This window comes from Epinephelus lanceolatus, chromosome 3 (assembly GCF_041903045.1).
Source record: "Epinephelus lanceolatus isolate andai-2023 chromosome 3, ASM4190304v1, whole genome shotgun sequence".
NCBI classification, from domain to species: domain Eukaryota; kingdom Metazoa; phylum Chordata; class Actinopteri; order Perciformes; family Serranidae; genus Epinephelus; species Epinephelus lanceolatus.
The window spans coordinates 5,810,877-5,834,457 of record NC_135736.1 but is presented as its reverse complement, the minus strand read 5'-3'; the positions used below and the strand labels follow the sequence as shown (position 1 = coordinate 5,834,457).

Here is a 23,581-nt window from a genome sequence, read left to right as displayed (position 1 = left end):
TTCTGTATTTAGGTCCAACTCTGGATATGCTAATATTTAGCATGTTATCTAGCATTAGTCTCAAACTACAGCTGAGGCTTAGAGAAATTCAGTTGGTAGTTTTGGAGTCAAGAAGCAAAGTGTTTGACAAGCATGATTTAGACCTGTTGGTGGCGTTAACTAAATTTTCAGGGTCAACAAAATCAACATCTATACCAAATTGCATCACAATTCATCAAATGCTTATGGAGGTATTTCATTATAAAACAGTGTTTTGAACTACAGCCATGCTGCTGTCGTGGCTAAAAACCTGCCAATAAACACCAGTTACATATAAACTAATTCAGTGCAACACAAGACACACACAACACTGGTAAACATGGACGATAAGGTAAAAGGTCAGTCAGGTGTCCTTGCGCAAGAAGACATTCACCAAACAGAGGGTGATGAAACCATGAGGCTTGGTTACCTGCTAAGGAGGTGCATATTCCAAAAGCACAGGCATCACGCGGCAAAACACTGATCCCTGTTCAGCCTTATAAGCAGCAAGTTGGCTCCAGGCTCATAGGAAAGCTTAAACTAACATTCTACGGTCTTTCCTGATATGGCTGTGAGAAACAGGCAACCATTCTGCAATAAACAGGACCACCTCAAAGAGTAAAATAATTTCCATACACGTAGGCTATTAGACAGAAACACAAATGACCTCTTGCACACATTATTTCGAGAACAGGAAGGATGCAACAAATAAAACTCAACAGCTAGATCCATGTCATCTGAACACTACAAAGAGAAGTACATGCAAGCAACTCTGATGGTATAAATATTTAACTGTGGAGGTTGAAGCAGAAGACCAACTCTACTTAACCTGTCTACAGAAAATACTGTCTAGTCTGCCACCTTGTGGGGACTATTTGGTAAACCAGGAATGAATAAATGCAAGAGGATGACTTGAATAACGTAAAATAACAACATGGGACAGCTTAATCTCATCAGCAGTTATCACTTTTGGCAGCAACATCAAAGCTCATCTCTATGGTTTCATGTATATAACCTACACCCTAAGCAGTGTAAGGTATTTATCAGTGTAAGCGCCAAAACAGTGCAAAACAAAATATGTAAACAGGAGGAACTATGTAAAGAAGAGGGAAAGCTAACGTTTTACATGGAGGTAAAATCAATCTTCTGAACAACAGTTACTTGGCAGTACTTTCAAAACCAGTCAGGCTGTTTGCTGTAGCTCTCACAGGAAAGTTAAATATAGTTTCAAGACTGTGTCTCGGTACAATCCAACAGTTTGGCGAGCTACTTGAGACATCACGGAGACACTGCAGTTGTAACAGGGCCCCTCACTCCATCGGGATTCAAATACCTTTTGGCTTTCACACACATTTCAAAGCTTTATCTCGGGTCACAAATGCAGGAGAAAAATGTCAACATTGTGATGAGGAGCCTGACGGAGTGATATAATGGATATTCTGTGCGGTTTAGATTTCACTCAGAAAATGTGTTTGTGCTCTTTCTGGAGTAAAAAATGGCAAATAAAGCTGTGGATGTACCTAAACCTCCACTTCACAATCATTGTGACAGTACTGTTCTTTCCTGTATTACTACCTCCTCACCTGCTGCTGATTTAGGCCCTGTCTATACTTACAAAGATATTTCTGGAAAAATAGATATTTTCCCCTAAGTTGTTCCCTCGTCCACAAGCAAACAGAGGTTTAAGTCACTAAAACACCTTATAAGTGTGGGTGGGGGTGGGGGCATAGTATCGCAAGTATCACTACACAGATAAACAGAGCCGTTTTGGACCAGGCACCGTCTAACCAACAGATGGTTGGAAACTTTCCAGAGTGTGATTGTTATCGATGAGTATTAGAGGGAACTAGTATGTGGGGCTGCCCTTTGAAAGTTGGAGATTCAAACTGTCAGTGAGAGACCCCTCAGTCGACAGATTGCTCCAAGTTGAGCAATTGTTTTTTTTGCTTGTCAGTGTGCTGTGCAGTGTACTTCTGGGGGCGCTCTGGCCCCGAGATTTTGCTGCGGAGTGAGCACTCTTGACTTTCACTCCACTCTTTGGTACAGACAGCCGTAGACACAATGCAGCTGCACAGAGGAGGAGAAACTTTCCACTGTAAGGCTCCAAGATAACTTTATCTTGTCTCTTCTGCTTAGAAGTGGTGAATTTACAGCTCACAGATACTTAATACAACGCAGTCTCTGGCTTTTGTTTGATATCTAGTCGTTAAAAAAATGATGCTCATTTCCGATCCATCGTTAGCGCAGTTAGCCTGTTTACTATATTACATGACTGCCGCTGTCACACTGAGCATCCCACTGAGCCCTGTTCAAACTTAAAACTGAATATGGGGAAAAAAAAGAACAAATAATCCAATGCTTGAATTACACAGCCAAATCTGATTCAACCAACATAATTCTGAGTCAGGTAGAGCCCTATCATATGTTTGAGTGAGCTCTTTCAGCCTTTTACCTAACAGAAATCAACTGTTATTAGACCATAAATTGGTGTTTTGAAGAAAGTAGCATTAGCCTGTACACTTTGTTTAGGGTTGCTTTTGCGTTCTTGTGTGGACAGAGAGATTATGTAAAATGAAGGTCGTGTGGAGAATTCTTTTTTTTATAACCAAGGGAAATGTATGTTTTCAAAAATATCTGTATATATGTAGACAGGGCCTTTGACATGGCTTTGTGTAGATTTGGTCAATTGAACCTGGACAACTTGTTAAAAATGGCTCACTGATACCTGTAGGGCTGCGTTGGGCACTCAATTGTAAATACAGTATAATAAATACAAATAGTTGACTATAGATATTCATGGCACAAGGGATCAGTGCAAATACACAGCAGTCTTTCTCCAAAACATTTAGCTCCTCCTAACTGTCCCACCTGTGGAGGGGGAACTGCCTGAGCTCTTGGTTACAGTATACAGGGAGTGTAGAGATTAAAGACCAAAAACCTAATCACACCAGCCCATTTCCAAACTAGCCACTCTAACTCCTGTGAGCTCTCTGAAAACATAAAATTATTACACAGGAAAATTATAACACCTATTCTCATCAATGTTATCTGAGGATAAAGTGTGTTCAGAGAACTTATAGGAGGACGACCAAGTAATATTTCAAATGAGGGATCAATAGAGACCGGGCTGCAGAAAGAAGACAGAAATCAAGATAAGAGGGGCACCAGATCACGTGATGTTTAGGCTGAGTCATGCACGAGCAGAGGCCGGCCCCGGGGGCCTAGGTGAGTCGTGAGGGGTGGGGCTCTCTGTCTCAGAGGCGCTGGATTCGTCATCGTCATCATCTGTCTGCTCAGCGCTGTGGTACAGCATGAGGGCCTGGGTCTTATGGGTGATGGTGATGGTGCAGGGACCCTGGGCCCACGGCTCTCCGTCCACCTGCATGGGCATCTTGGAGCTCTTGAGAACCAGCTGGAGAGGGACAGATAACACTTAATTATAAGATATACTGTATCTTGTCAGCAAGAGTGGTTACCACCACATCTGGTGCTCACTGGTGTTTCTGTTCTATATTTTAATTTGATGGCAGAAGGGCACAAGTACATGTAGGTTTACATCCTTTATATTATACATGTTGCAGTTATCCACCTGAATTGATTTCCTCATTTTATATTTTGAATTGCTTTACAGTCTGAAATTGAGGGAATAGTTAGCACTAAGGCCGTCATTTCTGCTGGGGACGGAGCCCTCTTAGGGCTCATTTATACTCCCTTTAAGTACGAAAACAATAAAATAAAATAATGTTCAAGATTGATATTCTTTTTTAAACCTTGACTGTGTGTCCCCCCATTTGTGCCATCAAACCTACATCCTTAGCAACACTGTTTTTGAAAATGTTGTACATAACTATGGAACGTATACAAATAGTATTCAAATTCTGTTTTCTTTGTTTTGCCTCCTGTGGTTGTCACAGTCACACCAAAGCTGCAGTGGCAGATATACATTGCTCCTGAAGGGGTTTAGATTAGCATTTAATGAGCAGAATGAGGTGGTGTGGAAACAAGCAAAGGATATGAGCACATGCAGGAGCCAAGTAGTGTATGCTTAATCAGATTAGTCTAAAATTAGATTCTCAAGTGCTGTGACGAGGCAAATGGAAGCAAAACCTAATCTGACTCCGTCATTGTGTTTCTCCATACCCACAGGTAAACAGGAAACACTGTGGCAGCACCGTGTGTTTGTGTGTGTGTGTGTGTGTGTGTGTTTGCTTCACCCTGACAGTGTGGGCCTGTCCCAGCCGCAGAGGATTGGCCAGCTTGACCTGGATCTGAGCACAGTGGAAGGAGCCAAACACACCCACCACCTCCAGCAGACCATCATCCAGCCTGCAGGGTGAGACAGGAAACATCACTGCTGATCACTGTTAGTTGCCATGGTAACCCAGAGCAATTGATATAAACATTTCAGTAAGAATACTATAGCATAAACAATACCTAGTGATGAATGAATGAATGAATGAATTAATTAATTAATTATTGCTCACAGTTATAATTATCTCTAACTGTCCTATATGACAGTGCAGGTCTTACCGTGTGGGGGGGCAGGGTTCATCTCCCATACCCTCCCAGAGTCTGCAGCCTCCACCCCAATAGCCAATGTTACAAACTATGATACCCTCCAGGCTGGGCAGGGCCACCCTCTCCCCATCCAACTCCAGCTGGAACAATACAGCAGTTGGTTAGCTTAGCTTAGCAAAGCATAAAGACTGGAAGCAAGAGGAAACAGCTAGCCTGGCTCTCAACAAAATTCAACTAGAATTACCATCTTGCGGTTGTATGTTGTAGTTACAGTTTACATCCATGTCTGTTTAAACTTATATGTAGCCTCCACAGTAGACAATGCTGCAACTATGGATGTTGCTGCAAAGAAGCAGCAAATTCTAAAACATGGATGCTTCACACACATCTTCCCCCAACAGCACAGACGATCTATACAATCAGCACAGTTTAAAGGTGGACACCCAAAAATTGGTTTCCCCAATTCAGTGTCCAACCAAATGTCTCCCTTTGTTTTTGAGTTATGATGTTGAATAATAGCCAGTGAAGTGTTTTTGCAAAACACTGACCTTTTAGATATAAAATGTCAACTTGTCATCATGTTATGCTATTACACATTTCTGTGAAATTTGGTCATAATTAAATGTATGAATTCTTGAGTTATGGAAAAAAAATGTTTTGCAAGGTCACAATGACCTTTGTCCTTTGTCCTAAACTCTTACCAGTTCATTGTTGAGTCCAAATGGACGTTTGTGCCAAATTTAAGGAAATTCCCTTTAGGTGTTCCTGACATATCGCATTCAGGAGAATGAGACGGATGCAAGGTCACAGTGACCTCGACTTTTGACCACCAAACTCTAAGCAGTTCATCGCTGAGTCAAAGTGGATGTTTGTGCCAAATCTGAGGACCCTCAACGCATTCTTGAGATATCTCATTCACGAGAATGAGTCAGATACGAGGTCACAGTAACCTTGACCTTTGATCACTAAATTGAAATCAGTTCATTGTTGAGTCCAAGTTGACAGTCCCCCAAGGTGTTCTTGAGATCCTGCGTTCATGAGATTGGGATGGAGGGACAACTAAGAAACACAACCCTTCAGCCACAGCTATCCCTGGTGCAGAGACACAATAATACTTTTACCAGCACCTCTCAAGCTCACTTATAAACATGTTTGTTAAATACTGACACACAAAAAAACATAAAAGTGACAGTTAGTGGTTAAGTATGGAGCGGTAGGTGTTGCTTTGAACTTCAGCCAGAGCTAGGCTAACTGTTTCTCCCCTGCTTCCACATTCTATGCAAACTTTTACCCTTATTGTATGCTCAGGGTATCTGATTCACAAAAAAACACTGTAGAGAACAGCCCAACAAACTGCAGGTTAACAATAACAAACATACAGGTTGAGGGTTAATCGGTACACTGTATGTCCATTCCAGAGATGTAAATCCAGAAAAAAAAAAACATCAACCACAAAACATCATATTCAATCACAAGCAAGCCCAGATAGAATGTAAAATATTGTTCTTTTTTTATTACTGTCGTTTATCTTTGCCATGTTTAAGTAAGCAAGTCAAATGTGAAAAAAGTCAGATTTATAGTGACAGCTTGGTAAGAGACAGAGAGCCTCCAAATGAAAAATGTAAATGAAAAATGCATTATCTGAAGACAGAAATAGCATGAAGCTTCTACAAGGCAACTGTACCTCAATCCTCTTATCCAGATCCTTACATTCCTGCACTAAACAATCTTTGGTGCCATACAGAAAATATACAGTCTGGGGGAGAAAACAGAAAAGTATGCGTTAATACAAAGCACTTTGTTTCTCTGATGCTTCTGATAACAAGGAAACCAACTTATCCACAGGCAGTTCCTTTGTATTGATATTCAAATTCAATAAACATTTGCACATGATTTATGTATTCAAATGAAGAGTTGCAAACTCTGTGACCTTGTTGATGATGCGGCTGGAGAAGAAGGAGGGTGTTTTCTCACGGTGTGTGTGGAAGTTGAGTGCCATCAGAGCATCAGGCCCCACAGAGAAGTAGTTGTTCATGGACAGAACCTGAGGAGGATGTGCAGCATATGTGTTACATGTACTGCTGAGTGTGTCAGCGAGCCTAAATCCCAACATATCTGCAAGTAAAGATAAAACTGTTTATCGATGAGAAACTCACCTTTGGTTTGCGAAAGTAGAGGCCTTTTGAAGCCACCTGCACTTTCCATCTGAAAAGGATCATGTAGGAAGTTAGCAGGAGCAGAAGAAACACAAGCAATAATTAGAATTTTAGAAAGACATGAATACAGTTCTGGTGGAGAAATACTGAATTCTCTATTTAATTATTTACTGTAGCTTTAAAAGTAGAAACCATTACATATTTTAAGTGTAAAAATACAACCAGCTTGTAAAATACCCACAATGTTTAATTGTTTAACCTGCCACTAGTCTGTGAAAACTGGAGATGGTGAGATTATGACCTCAGTGTCCAAAATGAACACAAATTAGATTAATAGAGTTAAATAAAGCACTGTTTTAGGGAAGTTAAAATACTGTTACAACAAAGTTAAATAAATCACTGTAATAATAAAGTTAAACAAAGTACCATAATAACTGAGTTAAATAAACTACTGTTATAATAAAGTTAAATAAAATAGTTACAATAAAGTTAAATAAACTACTGTTCTAATAAAGTTAAATAAAGTACTGTTTTAAAACTATGGTCTACGTTTAGAAAGATTGATCATTATTATTAACATCATTTAGATGGTGGTTATGGCCCAATAGTGCTAGCTACACAATGTGAAGAGCAAAAGGAACCTTTCAAATCTTTCTCATCGCCTTTCTAAAAACAGAACCACTGGTGCTTTTATTCTGAAGCACCCAGCTTGTCTCAGGCAAGAAGTGTTGATGGTTTTGCTGTGAACTTGAAGCTTCTGATCAACAGTCAGCTATTGGTAGTAAGTGGAAAGTTAAACCACATACAATGCCACCGTTAAAAGAGAGGATTTACAGTGTGAGCTGGAAACATACTACTAGCTCTCCGGTTCATATATTAATAATATCTGCAAGTCACACTGGTGCTCCATGGTCAATGTGACTTAATAGTTGCGGTCTAAAGCCCTACAGGTACAAAAATATACTTCTCGTCTGCTCACACTTTTATTAAACTTGTTTAAGTTATATTGTGACAGCGACAGCCTTAAATATGAGGATTCATTTGCTATGAGCTGGAAACAAACTAACAGCTCTCAAGTTCATTTATTTATAATATCTGCAAGTCACACTGGTGCTCCATGGTCACAAAATGTGACTAAATAGTCGTGGTCTGCAGCCCTGCAGGTATTAAAAGCTGCCTCGCCTGCTCACACTATCACCCAGGAAAGAGTGGTCTGGATGGGTGAGGGAGTGTGTGTGACGAATCATGTTTGTGAGTCTTTTTTTTCCCCATTTCTTGTCTGTGAGCAAAAGAGTGAAAGACACAGGAGAAAGCGAGAGAACTACGTAAAACCCCAAAGCGAGCTGACAAATTATTCTCGATGTTCGTGATATAGTGATTTTATACATCACACATGGAACAAGCTGCAATACCCTAAGTATAATCGATATATCACCCAGCACTATGTACAACACAAGGACTGACACTAGTGACCCACCTGTCCATTTTGACCACCTCGGCATCAAGGATGTTACGGAGAACCTGTTCCACAGGGATCTCCCCAGCATATCCGGCACCCCAGCCTAAAGTGTTGGAAAGGTCGTTTCCAGTCCCCAGGGGCAGGATGGTCACCCTTGGCATGAACTGGTCTTGGCCCTGAAACAGGGAAAATATGAGAGCAGCAGGTATGTTATTAATCAGGCACAGAGACATGGTGGTACACAGGAGGACAAACTGTTAAAAAAAACTTGATCTCATAGCTCAGAGACTGTCCTGTTCGACCTTCAGCTTCATAGTGTCGATGGCATCCAGCACCCAGCCCACTGTGCCGTCACCCCCACACACCAGCACCTGGACACTGCCGGGGGGCAGCAGGGTGCACAGCTGGAGGGCCTTGGAGGGAGTCAGCTCAGACAGGTCAAACACCTGGAGGAGAGAAGACATGTTCTGCTCAGAAATTCAAATACTGACTCATCCCCAGGCTGTGAAAATGAGGATGACAACTAACAGGAGAGTTAAAGGATGAGTCTGAGACAAACTAAAAGAAGCTGCAGCCTGACCTGCACAGGATTCAGAAGGGTGCGAAATTCTCCCAGCAGAGCCTCCCCCATGTTGTTACCGCTACGTGTGTTAGCCAAGACCAACACTGGAGTCCAGCCACTGCCACAGGAAGATGCCAGCTATGGAAACACACAAACACACCATGAACGTTGCTTCAAAGAGCTCTGGGACACCACAAAACTCCCACAGTATGATCACACTGTGGCCCCAAACAACCCCGTCACATCTGCAGCACCTTGCTGTACTCGTCAGGGTGCCTACGGCGGAGCTTGTTGACACAGTAGAGGTAGTGAGGAGGGATGATGAGGCTGTGGAACTCGCCCAGGTCACACTGATCTGCATCTGTCAGGCTGTCCAGGCAGTCATCGTGCACTGTGGTCTGACACCACACACACCTGAAGGCACAGGGACACACACTTGTTAAGAAAGCAAGAAAAACACAAAAGCGATTCCTGCTGAGGGAAGCAACACCCTAAATCTTCACTAGCTGCAGGGGTGCTGGTCTGTCACTGACACTGACCTCTGACCTGTGAAGCTGTCATTATTAGGATAAACCATCTGACAGTTATCTGACAGTACGATATCATGCCAGCCTGTGGTCTGCTATCCCAGAGACCAGCAGCAGTCCATAAAAGGAAATTAAAGACAGATTAAGCAACCTCAGTTTGTAGGTAAACTATGCAGACAGATTTGTCTCAGTATTATTTGTGTGAACAGATCGACAATCCATGTGTTAATGTGTAATCCATAAATATAAAACACATTCTACAAACACCAAAAAAAGATTTGTGAATTGAAAAAAAAAAAAATTTTAGCAAATATTAAACTGATCTGCTAATACACAAATATGGAGATAGATTTGTGTCTATATATATATATATATATATATATATATATATATATATAGGCCTATGTAAACTGGACTCACAAATATCTGTTCAAAAATTGTAAATGTTAGAAAAATATTCATAATGCTTTTAATTCTTTTTGTAGATTGTGGAATTTGTTTGTGTATTTACAGGTCCATTTTATATTTGCAAAAAAGTTTTGTGAGTTTGCAAATCTTTTTTGTATTTGTGGAAGGTGTTTTATATTTATGTATTACACATTAGCACATACATTGTCGCTTGGTTCACACAAATAATATTGAGACAAATCTGTATCGATAAAATCATTTATTGGACTAACATTGCCTAGAAAAAGGATCTGCAAACAAATTCCAAAAATAAAAAACATGTGCATAAAATGCAATTCCGCAAGTATAGTTTTGAGATTATGGAAAAATCTGGATACACAAACATCTGTTTGAAAGTTGTAAATGTTGGAAAGATATTCATAAATGCTTTTCATTTTTTGTAAATTAAATATATTCACTGATGTGTTTTTATTTTTCTGGAATCTGTGTATCTACAGGTCCATTTTATATTTGAAAACTTCTTTTGTGAGTTTGCAAATATTTTTCGTATTTGTAGAAGGTGTTTTAGATTTACACATGACACATTAACACAGTGATTGTTGATACACACATACTGACACAAATCTATCTCTATACAATCACATTGCGTCTGAGCTCTTTCTGGGTGCAAAAAGAGCAAAAAGCATGTCTTAAACACACACACACATTTGCATAATGCACACTTAAGTGGGCCTTATACCCACGCGGCTGCACCTGTAGCACCACCCACGCTACCTGAAGTCGCAGAGCTTTGGCTGGGTCCCACACTGCTGTTTGCACACTGCACAGTAACTGGCGAGGGGGACATTTCCGCGGACCCAGCGGTGCTCCATGGCTCCGTCGGGGCTGTAGGGGGCCATGATCTCCTTGCACGGCAGGCTGCGGTCGGCCCGGCGCAGGCACTGCTCGTCGGCGCACACGCCGCAGCAGTCACAGAAAGCCCCTTGGAGGATGTGCTGGGAGCAGACGCAGCAGTAGGTGGGCTTGTTGAACAGGTCTGTGTAGTGCCAGCCGTGCTTGCTCTTGCGAAAAAAATCCTTCATGTACGTTTTCCGCTTGGAGCGCTGGGCGCTGCACCAAAGGGTGATGATGACCGGGACGATGACGGCCAGAGAGGTCCAGAATAGCAGCGTCCACTCCTCCCGGGAGCCGCAGTCGTCCTGCACCTCGTCCCTTTCCTTGTACATCTCTGCTGGTCAGTAGCGATGGGTGATGCTAATGAGCGGAAATCAGGGAAGAGCAGAGCTGTGTTAACAACACTGAGTGTAGAGAGGACGCACGCGACCTCTTCCCCGCAACACTCATGTTCACAGACAACAACAGGACGCTGGCACTGGTTTCTGCCTTAATCTAATCATTTTAAAGAAGAACTAGAACGAAACAAGAACACAACGACAGTGACGTTAGCCAATGAGCTACCTCGCTACCTTAGCTTTATCAGAGAGTCTATAAATGTCAAGATGGTTCAGTGCACCAACATGGAAAATGCGCATGCGCACAACTATGTGCCCTAGTGCTATAATTCAGCACACAACCAGCGATGGAAGATGCAATCAGTTTAAACAATTTTGTGTTAGGAAAATGGAAGTAAAAGTACCAGTAAAACAATATAAAAAATACTCCTTTCAAAAATCCAACTTTTAAAAATTTTGTGAGCAAAAACTATTTCAGGTAGGCCCATTAAAAGTCCTTGTTCTGCAGAGAAAGACGTCCCCGTGATTGATATATTATTGTGTATGATATTATCAAGTTTTTGCACTAATGCATCAATGTTCAGGCAGCATTTTATCGTTCAAGCTTATTTTAACCACGCAGTTTGGTGGTATTGTCCAGTGGTTTCCAACCTAGGGGTCAGGCTCCTCCAAAAGGTCACCAGCAGAGGTGTAGCACCAAATTTTGGGTCCCATGTATAAGCAGTCTCTTGGGCCCCTTGCCCTTCTTCTCTTGAGCCATGTCTCCCTCGTGCACTTTCTAATTTTCATATCTTTTTTTTTTTTCAAAGTCAGTTTGCTTTTTTCCCTTTTGCTTTCTTACTTTTCTTTTGAGGAACCCTGGTTTCCACATGACAGTGAGCGTTGGTGCTCCAGCAGCTGCAGTCACCAGCTTGGCTTTAGCTGTGTTTAGAGACAAATCCTTGTGGAAGAGTGGACTAAACCATTTTGCACCTTAAAAGTTCATTCTCACTGCCGCGATGCGGAAATGCCAGACGGATTTGCGGAATATTTGCACAGCGCTTTTCCGTGTTTAAACCATACACAGACGCGGTACGGAAGCGTTGTGGAATTTTGCGTTGTTGTGTTCCAAGTCCGTGCAGTGTGAACGGGTGTGAGTCGGTAATGGTAGCTACACTAATGCCTAGCTAACGTTACCTTAGCTAGCACTAGCTAGCTAGCTAGCAAGCTAACGTTTAACAAGCATCAACATCAACTTTCTTTAGTAATTACCACTCTCACCGCAGCCACCAAGCTGGACAATGGACTGCCAGACGTTGTCCTTTAATTCACTGTTCATAAAATCATCATGAGAATGGACTTCAAGAGGTGAGAGGGGGCCTCAGAGAGCTTCCACTAGTTTTTTTATACAAAGTTCAGTCTTTCACGGATTTTCATTTAGTTATGGCACACAATTACTGAGCAGTAAAAATTGCAAACAAAACTTTTTTCTTCCAGGCTTTTTGAGGGCTCCACTTCCATTGGGGCCCCAGGTATTCAGTCCCACTTTCCCCCTCCACTGCAACACCCCTGGTGACCAGATACAATTGATGACAGTGCTTTTGCACAAATCTGTTTTCTTCTTCTTCTTTTTATTTTTTTTTCTAGATGGCTTTAATTAAGACAATAAAGATCTGATCTGTTTTATTATATTGTAATCTATTGTATTCAATTCCTCCAGTGCAGACCTTTAATTATCATTGCCATTACAGTAGCTGGTGTCAAGCCCTCAGTTATTGGACTACTTTTAGTTTTTCAGACTACTGTAGACCCCCAGCAGTAACTATAGCCAGAGAACACTGACAAACTTAAGACCTAAAGCTTTCTACTTAAATTCAAGTAGGTCTAACTCTCTGTAAAGACAAGACTACACCAAATGTGAGATATCTCGCTTATTTCCCGTTTCCTGATGATAGTTAAGCGAACATGGGAACGATACAGGATTCATCTCTCCCTCCTATCATCTCTGACACTGAGCTCCTGACGCGCATACTGCCGCTCCTCAGCACGCATGCTCTGCATCGTGAGCTCATGGCGTGTTAGATAATCACACCGAGGGAACAAAAGCTTTCTATGCCCCAGGAATTAATGCAAGCAACATATCATTAAAGTGCACAGGATACTGGAAACACATGCGCAATGCACAGGGGGAAACAAGGAGCGGAACCGGAAACAATGACGCACAATGACGTCTTCTTTCGGACGTCACTGGCCGTGCTCTATGGCAGTGCTAGAATCATAGATAGAACTAAAATATTAAAATATTATAGGGTAATATGGTAAGTAATTAAATGTGAAAACAGTTTTTTTAAGGAGTTGATAGGCTATTTTGAATGAGATAAAACCTTTATGATCTTTGTACAGAAATAATGGTAGAGATAATAGGCTAATAATAATAATAATTTCTGTTATGTAGCTCACAGTGCTTTCCAGATCAAGGTGAAAAAAGATTTAAAAAAAATTGAATAAAAAATAATCAGAAACCCATGTAAGCCCCTTCTGTGTAACAAAAGTTAGAGACATGAGAGCACACATATTGAGCAGCACTGTGCCCATGCATAAACAGATGGAGGTGCAAGTGCAGGTAAAAGAAATACGTTCATATGTAAAAAAGGAAAAGCCAGATAAGAGAATGACGCTCACATATAGTAGATTAAATTTAAATTTAAGTAATGACTGCATACAAACAAATATGAAAACACAAATTCTTGAATTTAAAATGGATAAAATTTGCAAAATACATGGAAGTACACATAAAGATGCTAAATGATGGTTCTAAAAGAAGCACAATTTCAATATGTAATGACAATGAAGTTAAAATAAAACACCATAACATAGTAATATAAAGAGAAAATAGCATGTGAGAATGGAAAAAACAATCTTGCCATCTTGTAAAAGTGAGTTTTAAGGAGATACTGAAAAGCTGCACGTGGTCTCCCAGTCTCACACTGAGGGGATGTGTGGTCATTTTAACAGCAGAGGACAGTGCCGAGAACATAATAACTCATGTACTCACATCATACTCAACAAGTATTACGTAGACTAAGATAAACGAAGTAAATAGATTGACTTATAAATGAAATCAGTGCATAAACAGGAGCCATAGCCAAACACTACCACACTACATTACCTGTCTGCCAGCGCTCTTCCTCTGCTTCTTTGTGCTCTTTGTTCATTGATGTAAACATTATTTCAAGTTGAGCTTTTGTTCATAAAGACATGTGGAAGTGGGAAAGTAATTCAGCTGGTGAACCCAAACCTGGCAAAGAGCTGGAGGGAGACGGTGTGATTTTACCCCAGACTAGCTCACTTAAGCTTAATGGTGGGTTGTTGCCTCAGTTAGACTTGCTGTATTGAGATGTTTTAATAGTACTTTAATGTCACAAAAGTGATAAACAATGCTAAGGCTTGGAGCAAACACTATGGTTACCTGGCTGTCCATGGCGGCAGGTCAGGGAGACGTGAGTGCTGCTCAGCAGGCGTTCGATTTGCTTTCGTTAAATGCGGTGGCTGTGACAAGGGAAGTTGAAAAGGGAGGGCAAGGGGCTCAACTCAAATGCAGCTGTAAGGTGTACAACACACATTTAATTGAGCATTGATGCCATGGGCCAGATTAAAAAATGAAATACATAAAAATATTAAGAGAGACAGAAACAAAAAAGTCTTGCAAAATCTAGCCAGAGGTCAAAAGGGCAGGTGCTTTCCTATTAGCGCTTGTTGTTGTTTGTAATGAATATAAAAGGGGGTCAGGGGGGACAGGGGAAGCTTGCATAGGGCACTGAATTTGCAAGGTCCAGCACTGTTTATTTGTGTAGATAGATAGATAGATAGATAGATAGATGTTACATAGAAATAGCATATTAAAAATAGTACTGTAGGAAATATTCTCAAACAGGAGATCAGATAAATACTTCCATGCTTAATAAAAAGGCAAATCACTCTGTACCCGACCATTTCACAAAGAGCTCATCACCCCAGAGGCATCGCCTGTCTCTGTATGACTGTGTTTGCATTGCCATCTAGTGGACAGTCTCCAACTTGCCTCAACAGACCTCATACAGTATGTGCTTTAATTGTTCCTCCAGTCATTTTGCAACTTAGAGCTTTAATGTGTAGCAATGTGGCTTATATTTCTATGTCAGTAAATGTATCATCACTTATGGTGGTTTTTTGTGTGTGTGTTTTTTAATACCTCCCCAGTACCACATATGTGACAGTTTGTGGGTGACGTGAAGGAGGAGGAGAGTTTCCCCCTTCACTCCCTCTGGACTCTGGTCGGGACCTCAGAGCAGTGAGAGCTCAGGCAGGAAAAAGGTGAAGAAGATGAAGAAGCTGGTGGTGTTTTTGCTTTGCGTAGTCCTGCTGACCATCTACACAGGTAGGAAACTCTCAGGGATTTACCTGAGGAGAGCAGTAGCCTGTCACTGCGAATTATGGGTGAAATTTAAATTAGATTAAATCAAAAGAACCATTTTTTTTTCAATGCAGAGTGATTTTACAGCAGTGAGCAAGTCGGTGGGTTTGGGTCAGTTAAAAAAGAAAAGACATCTGTCTTTTATTGCATGGCTATGTTTAGATGCTGAATCAAGGATGGAAATGATGTTTCATTATTTCATTGTTTTTGCACAAGTGCATTTTCATGTACAGTTGATTTAATTTCAGCATGCAGCCTTGCTATTAACATAAAGTGAAATTGCACAAATCTTCACAAATACTATTATTGAAAGCCTTCTTAATGAGACAGTTGCAGAATGAATGTGATTGTTTTGCCACGTTGCTGCAAAGGCCCAGGGAGCAGCAGCAGCAGCAGCATCCGCAGCAGCAGCTCGGGCCTTGTGTTGATTCACAGCAGCTCCCTGTGGCAGGAGAGGAGGAGAGAGCTTGCCTGGCTGCCTGCTGGGGTCACGTGCTGCATGGGCCTGACTCCCTGGGGAGTGAGGAGGATGAATGGGCACTTTGTTACCTTCCACCAAATACCCTGCCTCCCAGTACAGGCCTGGGTTGGAGGGAGACAGAGAGCCCTCGCTCATGCAGTGTGTGTGTGTGTGTGTGTGTGTGTGTGTGTGTGTGTGTGTGTGTGTGTTTGAGCAGCTCCCTTGGGGCTTGCTTTGGGGAGTAAACAGCCTCACATAGACTAGCTAAACAGATCAGGTCAGCCACAGCTCAGCAGCAGCAGATAGTGGTGAGAGGTTTATTCATGGGTCTGAACACAGTGTCCACTGAGAGGAATGTTATCCTGATTAGCCAACACCCAACCACCAAGCAAACAGCTGTTATGGTCATAGAAAAAAGCTATAAAAAAAAAACTCAGGCAGAGGTTAACTCAGAGCAGACAGTCTTAGTCCCTTAATCTCTGTGGAGACTGTTAACACACACACACACACACACACACACACACACACACACACACAAGGCCAAAATTACAATTCTTTTATCTCTTTGATGTATAGTATATCAGCCTTATTGAATCTTTACTGGTAGAAGAATTGGATGTGTGTATCACATGACATGAGAGTAAACATCTGATCACTTTGCAGTCCAACTCTTATCTTTGTCTCTCTCAGATGCCAACCCTATCATCAAGGAGAGCTTCGCTAAGCAGCTGCTCCGCAGTAAGAGGCAGGATCAGCCAATGAAGCCTGGCCACCCCGATGAGCCAATGAGAGTAAGTTTCATTCAGAGCAAAGAGCACAGACACATCAGGTGGAGACTGACTGATTATTGACTATTGATTATACTGAGTTCTATAGCTCTGTGGGTAACACTACATTTTACCCTTCCTCTCATTACCACTACATACACAATAAAATATAACACAGCTGTAAGAAATTATTAACAGGGTCCCACTCATTTTCATGGCTTTGACTTTTTTTTCAAGAACCCATGATAACATTTTTTTTCTTCTTCCCCCACTTGCCTGGTGTTCCTTTAAATATTTTAGATTCTATTCAAACATAATTTTAGAGACAATACATACTAGAGCTACATTTCGTCGACAGCCAAAGAGAATAGATGTGCTGCTATGTTACATTATGTTGAAGGTTATCCACTGGAGATAAGCACAATTTCATTACACACAACACAATCCCACGACTTTTCCAAAACTCTTAAAGACTTTTCCAGGCCTGGAAGATGTGATTGTGAGATTCCATGACTTTTCCATTCTTTCCATAACCGTGGGAACCCAGTATAAATACATTTGAAGTGATCATCAATATCTTGGTCAACAATAATAATCCCTCATATGAAGCATCCCTTACTGTTGTATCAACAGCAGTGAATGCATGATAACACCACACACAAAAATAAATAAATTATAAAGTGTTTTATAAGCAGTTATTACTTGCAGGCTTCTTTTAAACTGTTTTAAATTGTATTCCAAACTCATGAAAACATATACATATATAATGCAACTACATTATATCACTTAATGTCATTAAGCATTCATTATCTGTTAATTAGAGATGCTTCATAATGGGAAGTTGTTCACAGATAATAAACAAACACTTAAAAGCTTACAGCTATATTACAGTGTGTTATAAATGATTTATTAAGTGTTAATGTTCTGTGTATTGATGCTAACTGGCAGGTTTGAAATAAACTGTGTTGTGATTGTTCTATAGGTTTGTACAAGATGCATATTTACACACTACACCAGTATCTTTTAAAAAACATATTCCATCATTTTATAATTTATTCATTTGCTTTTTAAAATGTTCTTGTTTGGTTTAACTTTTCAAGTGTCACATTTATTAATTTATTTATTTAATACCGGAGACACACTTAATTTTTGACACCTGCAGGGTGAGCCATGTCTGTGAGCGGGTATAATGGCCACCAACAATCCAAGAAAGCATGGCTGAGACTTTATAAATAAATAAGGTAAAATGCTGATCCCTCCTCACTTAAAGAGCAGGCAAAGCAGGGAAAGCAGATAATGGTATGTCCCATATCACCAGTGATGAATCTGAAGGCTGAGTGACATACTGCATCTAAAGGTGGGAGAATGGAGCTGGATGCGTATCTATAAATAGCATTCCTGTCACCTAATACAGAGAGGAAAACAGGTGAATAATGGAAAACAGGATTTATTTCTAAAAAGAGCCCACATACAGTTGACATGCAAAAATCTAAATATCAGGTCAACAAAGAGTCAAGCAACATGACAAAGCAAAAATCTCAAAGACCATAAAAAACAATAATAAATAAACACAAATAATATTCAAGTAAAAAGCTAAGATATCAAAGAAATTGAATGATTCTCTGATAGATATTAACTTAATCTATGCTATAAATGGAGTCCATTACAGACCACAGTCATTGTGGGGTGGAGGAATTTTACCTGAGCACCCTTAGGTTGCAAAAGCATTGGACATAATCAGAACATCATTGTGTAAGAGCAAATTCACGGATCACTCTCTAAGGCATTTACTGTGCAGCACTAAAATCAAAATAAGTACCAATAAACAAACTATCTTGCCTTCTCTCCCAGGCTTTTGCAACAAAATGGCAAACTTTAAAACATCAAAATTAAACAGCCATTCTAGCTTTTGTTCATCTGAGCACCAGAACATGTCAGGCTTTATACAAGCCATCTCTCTTAAGTCATCATAGTTTGTACAGTATAAAAGAAAATGGGACTCACTTTCCACTTCACCCCGATCACACAACTCACACATTCTGTTTTCCATCTGAATATTACTGAAGCCCAACGTCACTGGCCAGAGGAAGAATACCAGCTCCCAGCTGTGCAGCTTAAGATCTTTGGCTTTTAGATAGGCGAGATGTTACATATGGTTCAGGGCCAAATGTCCGTTCTGTATGCACATATGTCCTTGATTAAGGCATTGACAGAATGTTTTCGAACCATTTCTCGTAAAATGTCAGTAACAGCTTTTTCTTAATAGAGCTAACATGGCAGCATAAGTTAGTCCTGTAAATATACACCATGTTCACCCCCTTAAATACTGAGCAAAGCGGAGGTCAGTTTTAGGCATGGGCACAGGGACGCAGTGCCACCTCTCTGCCTGCCCCACTGATGCCAAACACAGCCAACTGCAGCCCTGAATAATTCTCACTTTGAGCCAGGAGTGTAAATATAGACAGTGCAGGGAGTGTGGTTGCACTGGGGCCCATTGAGATGAGGAGACTGATTGCCACTTGGAAATACGCCCACATTCAAAGAAGAACTCCCATTAAATCAGAAATTGTGGGATTTTCTATATATGCCCTCAAAAAGGCAAACCCATCTCTGTCATGGCTTTGTGTTTTTGTAAAATATCAATATATAACAAATTCTTATTCTGCATTAACTATAACACAACTATAATATGGCTATAAAAACGATTTAGTTCAACTAATAATTTTCTTTTGTAGTTTTTGTCATATACAGATATGTAATGGTAATTGCTGGGTAATATGTATGTTGATGTTGTCCAATATCAAATCTCTGTTTAATCATGGAACAAGATGATACGATTTACAGCAGTTAGTTTATGTGCAAAATCTCAAGACTCAAGACTGATAAACTGGGTACATCTGCAAGTGGATTAACTATTGAAAACGGTGTTGCCATTTTTATCTTCGGTGAACGCGAAGGAGGCAAGACCATCAGAAATGGTTTACAAATCTACGTGGAAATACTCGTGTTTTATTGGCTGACAGGTCCGTCTGGTCTTACACCTACAAGCCGGTGTGTTAGACTTTTTTTCCCGTCCGGTAGGCTACTGACACACCCGGACAAACTGACAAAACGGGTTTGTTAATAAAAAAGAATGAAATTCCCCCACGTATTACATTCGCCGAATTTACAAGAGGAGTCAAATCATTAAGAATTTGTTGTAGTCCGTGTTTAAGAGCGTTTATAAAGCTTTCCCTGACTCAACAACTCACAAAATTGCGATTTTTAAAGGGAGTCTGGTAGGCTACTTGCACCCCGGGTGACAGAGGAGTGTATTGCAGTACTGTACTCTTTAGATTGTGGCCCTAACATGTCGAATCAAATACGGTTCTCTGTCAGAGGTCGCGTCGCATAATGTTACAGTGTAGATCCAAAACAAACTAAACAAGTAGCTACATGACACATTCATTTTACTCCTTGAAAACTCCGTGCGCGAACTGACTTTATTTCTCAGACTGTTGACAGTCAGACAGACAGCTGCAGCTGATGGAGAGGGCAACAGTTCGTTCACTGCACTGCACGAGCTGTGTCTGAAAATTGTGTGTGAATAAAAGAAAACCTATTAAATATTCCAATAGACTAACGTACAGTTGTGGAAGAAGTACTCAGGTTATTTACTCAAGGAAAAGAAGCAACATTGTAGAAATACTCTGTTGCAAGAAGTCCTGCGCTCGAAATATCATTCAAGTGAAAGTACAAAAGTATTAACATCAAAGTAAAATAGCCTACCAAAAGTAAAAGTACTCATTATGCAGAATGGCCCATTTCAGAATTGTATTATTGTAGTATAATTACTGATGCATTAATGTGTTCATCACTTTAACATTGCAGCTGATAAATGTGGAGCTCATTTTAAATATAGGCTCACTGCTGAGTAGTTTAATCTATATTAATACATCACATGTTATTAGTTGGTTTATATTTTGTACTAATAACCTGGAGTATCAAAATAGAGCTTGTTATCAAAAAAATATTCTCAGGGCACAATCCTCCCTGGACCCCCCTGCTGAGGTCAGGTCTACACCCCAAATGTCCTCAAACCCTAAAAAACAGCACCCATTCAGCTTGAGATAAAAACGTGAAACAGTTCATGTTATGCATACAGCCCTGAGTATGAATTCATATTACCAACCAACATTTCTTACTGTGCCACTATTCAAAGCAGTCTGGAAGCAGGCCTGAGCAGAGCCCTCCTGCGCCTGGAGAACATTGTGATTTACTCCACACAAACACCTTATTTATTCTGCCCTCTGCCACTTTTTAAAAAAAATATATTACCTACTTATTATAACAGAGCCTGGTTGACTTGCTATAGAAAACATTCATCCCAAAACTTTATATAAGACACAGGGTTTTTGAATATATTACAAATCTGACTAATATAAGACAGGCACGTCCAGCCTTTGTCACTGTCATTTCTTTGACAACTATTGTAACTGCAGCAGCTCTTTCTATATCTGTCACCACGTGTTTGTGCATTGTGATGCTCTGAAGGCATCAGTTCATCAGAGTACAAGTCCAAGCATGTTTCCCTCTGCTTAGCCCTATACTCATCTCTGTAATTTCACTCTGTGCAGTTTATTGTGCTGTTGTGGTGTGATGCAAAAATGAAAGCAGAGGAATTCATAGATCTGAGTCAGCACTGATTCCCCCACTTCAAACACTCGGTTTCATTTGTGCAAATGTGGCTGGCAAAACATATACAGTTATACCAGCTTTCTTCTTTCCTCTTTCGGTACCTCAACCTTATTTGCCTTCCTCCTCCCCCTCAGGAGCACCTGCTCCACATGCAGGCTCTGGATCAGAGGGCCCAGGAGACTAACTTGGAGCACTGGCTGAACCCCCACTGCTACCCTCACTGTGACAGGAACTACGGACACCCCGTCTGATGATGGTGATGACTGAGGTCCCCACAATGTCGCTTCAACCCCCAAAATGCACACTGCACATGAATTGAACAGCATTCACATACACAGCAGCTTAATCATCAATTTTCATTTCACACAGATTTTACTAACAAGACCCCAACACATGACATAATCCTTCTTCCACACAAACATTTGGGATTACAGATTTATTATCAGTTCAGAAGTGATATGACTTTTTTAACATTTCAAAAGGACAAACAAACTGTTCTGCTTCACAGTGAAGACACCTCAGTCATCTACAACTATATCTTTTTTACCTTTTTCTCTTTTGCATACTGGATTGCTTATTTTTACAGGATGTTGACATTTTGTAATAGCTGTAATGTTATTTCTCTTCCTGTTTTGTTATTTTTGTGATTTTATCTTGACAGTTTTGCACAGCAGGAAACCTCAGAAACCTGTAAAACACCTTCCGGAGTTGGTAGTCCTTAAACACAGTCACTTACCTTGCTGAAATCATTTAAAACTCAAACTGGTTTCATATAAACTGTATTTCACAGACAATGTAGACAATAAATTAAAAAATAATGTTGGGATAGTTTGGAACTGAGTAACATCGGCTTGTCACTAAAATAAAAACTTGCATAACATTCTGTGCTTTCTGCTTATAAAATGATCAGATGCTGTAAAAGCAAAGTGAAGCCCTAGGGGTTGTTTCAAAACTGTTGCCACTGATTCTGAGTGATACTGAAATATGCTTCATGTCTGATACAGCCTGTTAGGATGCTGCTTCACAGATCATGTTTGACTTCACCTGATCATTTGTTCTGTCCCTGTTTTCTCTTCACAGTGAAGGACCAGACGTGACAGCATGGACCCAACGGGGAAAACTCTTGAAAAATTAAAAGATGGGAAGACACACCCTCTCTGCTGAGATATGACCATGTGAAGAGTGGATAAATGGTCATGCATGTATCTCTCTGTATTACAGCTGTGTAGTTTACTGTTTTCAGTGGTTTCTGCATTTATTCTCTCAATTGTGTATCAGTCACCATCAGAGTGAGATGTATTATATAATCACAAATAAATCCAAATGCATGAGTAACAATGTTTGTGTTATGGTTATTATTAATATGACATAAGAGGAGAGGCTGACAGCTGCACACCTTTTAGTTTCAGCCCACTCTTGTTCCCTCACGGAGAGAGCCAAACAGCTCCTGTTAGTGACAGAATTGGTTTACCGCATCACATCGAAATGAGGTGCAGACGTTTAGTTAACCCCTTGGCAGCGAGAAAAAATCTATATTTTTGGCATGTTATAGCCTTTAACTTTGGTTCAGTTTCAGTTTTTGATTTAGAGAGGACTGGGATCAGATACGTGATCAAAAGCACAGTAAATAATTTATTTCGCTTCATGTGGAACCACTGCACAAAAGAGACGGCGCTTGTTTATGGGTTAATCGGCAGTCCTGTGCATTTAAGGTAGGCTATGTGCTGCCGAAGCTTATAGGTGGATCTAATGCGTCATGCATGAACACGGCGGTGTCATGTCTGCAGAGAGCAGTGGAGAGTTGATCATCCGGCTGCACAGTCGGGAGAAATAGGCCTATAGAAAACCTGATCAGAAAAAATAGGCCATTCAAAAGAGGAAATATGTATTTTAAAAAGCGCATCCTGAACATCTGTAAACACTCTATAACTGCTGTATTTGTGGTATTAATAAATAGGCCTACTATATATTTTACCTGTGTAAAAATAAACATTAGGCTATACAAGACATAAATAAATGCGCCGCTTGTTCTGAAACGATACAGCATGAATAAAATAATGAATAAGAAACATTGGAATATAGCGGTTGGGGCCTGTGAGAATGAACAGTTGCATGTTTGTCATCGTCATTTATTCAAATGACTAAACTTTTAAAACGTAGACGCACACATTAAAATCAAATGTCCACAACAGGTCTACGGGCTGCTGTGGATAGATACAGACAGAATCCAATTTTCTGCAAACCTACTGTAACTCTGAGCAGAGATGAATGTAGGCCTGCTGCAGCAGGTTTTTGTGTTTTTGTCCAAGCCTGAGGCCTGTAACTTCTGCTCTTTGCACGAGTGACCCTTTAAAATAACGCATTT

General features: G+C 40.5%; 2 protein-coding genes across 3 annotated transcripts; one reads left to right on the top strand and one right to left on the bottom strand.

The window, feature by feature from the left end:
* Nucleotides 1–1,724: 1,724 nt before the first annotated feature.
* On the bottom strand, nt 1,725–11,126 carry dgke (diacylglycerol kinase, epsilon). The gene is made up of 11 exons (XM_033624168.2): nt 10,423–11,126; nt 8,968–9,127; nt 8,732–8,851; nt 8,454–8,597; nt 8,170–8,327; nt 6,693–6,741; nt 6,467–6,580; nt 6,221–6,292; nt 4,549–4,676; nt 4,233–4,344; nt 1,725–3,430 (listed from the first exon to the last, which is right to left on the bottom strand). The coding sequence occupies exons 1-11, from the start codon at nt 10,872–10,874 to the stop codon at nt 3,209–3,211; spliced, it is 1,731 nt and encodes a 576-aa protein (XP_033480059.1). The 5' UTR covers nt 10,875–11,126; the 3' UTR covers nt 1,725–3,208.
* c3h17orf67 (chromosome 3 C17orf67 homolog) lies at nt 4,239–22,554 on the top strand. Of its 2 annotated transcripts, none has more exons than XM_033624171.2 (5): nt 4,239–4,351; nt 15,099–15,276; nt 16,463–16,563; nt 21,351–21,484; nt 22,297–22,429. In XM_033624171.2, the coding sequence occupies exons 2-4, from the start codon at nt 15,222–15,224 to the stop codon at nt 21,465–21,467; spliced, it is 273 nt and encodes a 90-aa protein (XP_033480062.1). In that variant the 5' UTR covers nt 4,239–4,351; nt 15,099–15,221; the 3' UTR covers nt 21,468–21,484; nt 22,297–22,429. The 2 variants fall into 2 exon arrangements, with proteins under 2 accessions (XP_033480062.1, XP_078019865.1); XM_078163739.1 differs by having other exon boundaries at nt 4,247–4,351; nt 21,351–21,472; nt 22,297–22,554.
* Nucleotides 22,555–23,581: the final 1,027 nt, after the last annotated feature.